At 38.9% G+C, this 2500-nt stretch overlaps 1 protein-coding gene across 5 annotated transcripts in view; it reads right to left on the reverse strand.

The window, feature by feature from the left end:
• LOC123504193 (angiotensin-converting enzyme-like) overlaps positions 1 to 2500 on the reverse strand; it is a 33251-nt gene that overhangs the window by 25111 nt on the left and 5640 nt on the right. For 3 of the 5 annotated variants that reach the window (XM_045254564.1, XM_045254545.1, XM_045254558.1), the window contains exons 3-6: positions 1750 to 1857; positions 1549 to 1653; positions 721 to 1011; positions 352 to 465 (exon numbers count right to left, since the gene is read on the reverse strand). In XM_045254564.1, the coding sequence (XP_045110499.1) occupies positions 352 to 465; positions 721 to 1011; positions 1549 to 1653; positions 1750 to 1857 (618 nt within the window). The remainder of the gene's footprint in view (positions 1 to 351; positions 466 to 720; positions 1012 to 1548; positions 1654 to 1749; positions 1858 to 2500) is intronic. The other 2 variants (XM_045254553.1, XM_045254569.1) reach the window with 1 other exon arrangement.

The raw sequence follows: 2500 nt of genomic DNA on the forward strand, positions 1-2500 counted from the left end.
CAACGGAATGGACCAAGTGGATAATGAGAAACTGATCCTGAGAGAAGAATATGACACTAGAAGCACAAGATTGCATAGTAAAAAGCTGAGGAAGGGAAGATGTCTGAGAGATGTTAAAAAATATAGTTTCCCGCAAAGATGTGTTGAGACGTGGAACAGTTTGAGTGAGGAAGTGGTGTCTGCAACGAGTGTGCATACTTTTAAAGAAAAATTGGATAAGTGTAGATATGGAGACGGGGCCACACCAGCGTAAAGCCCAGGCCCTGGAAAACTACAACTAGGTAAACACACACACACACACACACACACACACACACACACACACACACACACACACACACACACACACACCTGAGGGTAGTGCTGTCTCAATCTTCTCCTGACGTAAGCGTGGATGAGCAGGTACAGCGGTCGGACTTCCTTGTATAGATCTTCCATTGCTGCTTCAAAGGCTGGGGTCTCGTACTGGTGGTGGTGGTGGTGGTGGGATAGAATTGTTATTGTTATTGTTGTTTTTTGAGTTTTTTGTTTCTTTACTACTACTACTACTACTACTACTACTACTACTACTACTACACTACCACTATTACTATATTACTATTACGACTACTAGCACTATTACTACTTCTACCTAACACTGTCACTACTACTACTACTACTACTACTACTACTACTACTACTACTACTACTACTACTACTACTACTACAACTACAGCTTACCTTATCTCGCCACATTTCCCCAGCGTCACTAAAATTATTTAATCTTGCCATTTTGTTCATCAGATCCAAATATTGAAGATAATACGGTTTAATCTGCGAGAGAGAGAAAAAAATACAATTAAAACAACAACAACTATAACAACAACAACAACAACAACAACAACAACAACAACAATAACTAACCTCTCTGGACACACTCTCTCGCCACCCTTTCCATATTTCCAGCAGTTCAGAATAATTACGAGAGTTCGCCATTAAATTCGTGAGGTCCGGGTCCAGCCCCACGCATCCCTGTCAAAAGAAAACGGAGGTATTGCTTCATCAGACCTCTTGCCCCCGTCGCTTACTCCCAGTGTATGTACGATAGTTTGGGGATTTTGTACGATAGCGGTGTTGTTCAAAGGTTCTATATTGTCAGTGAGGGGTTAAAAATAGTGTTCAAAATTTTGGTGGTTTATTTTATGGTCTATTATTCTTTTAAAAGCAAGAAATGGGTAATGTTTTTTCTCGAGTCACAAATAAACTCTACGGTGCACGATAGCCATGTTTCACTTACTCTATGGTTAAACACACCCATATTTCCCTCTCTCCCGCCTCTCCCACGTTCCCCCTCACGCTCTCACTCACTCACACACTCCCATACACTCTCCCTAACCCTCCCATACACATACACTCCCTCTCTCTCCCGCTGTATCCCTGTAATAAAGAAAATATTGAAAGGTTTTTGGAAGTTTGAAGACAGCACCTTTCTCTTTCTTCTCTCCTTCTCTCTCTCTTTCTTTTTTTTCTCTCTCTCTCTCACCTCTCACCTCTCCTCTCCTCTCTCACCTTCCCATGTAGACAAACTTGAGCTGTAGAGTATATTGTAGACATATTAGAGAGGACTTGTGATAAATTCCTCCCATCTTCTTCATTAAGTTGTATTTGGAAAGCCTGGAAATGGAAAAAATAGTTGAGTTTGCCTTAAAAAATTAGGAAATGGGTGTCTCTTTTTACGTTTTCTTTGGAGAGAATGAAGGAGAAATTCACCTTTTTAATCATCCTTCTTGTGTCATTGGTCAGGTCAAGGTCAGCCAAGTTACGTGACCTTTTGCTCCACTTGTCCTTAAACTGTCTGGTTCTGGCCGACGCTTCTTTCTGTAGGAGGAAGAGGAGGAGGAGGAGCAGTAGTAGTAGTAGTAATAGTAGTAGTAAGGTAGTGGTGGTGGTGGTATTAGTAGTTATATAGTAATAATGATAATAATAATAGTAATAATTGACATCCATTCCTCTCTGTCAGTTTAAATTTTGACGTTAAGTTCATTTTTAAAGGATCCAACGCTAAGTTTATTTTTAAAGGATCCAACGCTAAGTTCATTTTTAAAGGATCCAACGCTAAGTTCATTTTTAAAGGATCCAATGCTAAGTTCATTTTTAAAGGATCCAACGCTAAGTTCATTTTTAAAGGATCCAACACTAAGTTCATTTTTGAAGGATCCAACGCTAAGTTCATTTTTAAAGGATCCAACGCTAAGTTTATTTTTAAAGGATCCAACGCTAAGTTCATTTTTAAAGGATCCAACGCTAAGTTTATTTTTAAAGGATCCAACGCTAAGTTTATTTTTAAAGGATCCAACGCTAAGTTCATTTTTAAAGGATCCAACGCTAAGTTAATTTTTAAAGGATCCAACGCTAAGTTTATTTTTAAAGGATCCAACGCTAAGTTTATTTTTAAAGGATCCAACGCTAAGTTCATTTTAAAGGATCCAACGCTAAGTTCATTTTAAAGGATCCAACGCTA

The sequence above is a fragment of the Portunus trituberculatus genome, chromosome 2 (assembly GCF_017591435.1).
Source record: "Portunus trituberculatus isolate SZX2019 chromosome 2, ASM1759143v1, whole genome shotgun sequence".
In the NCBI taxonomy this organism is placed as follows: domain Eukaryota; kingdom Metazoa; phylum Arthropoda; class Malacostraca; order Decapoda; family Portunidae; genus Portunus; species Portunus trituberculatus.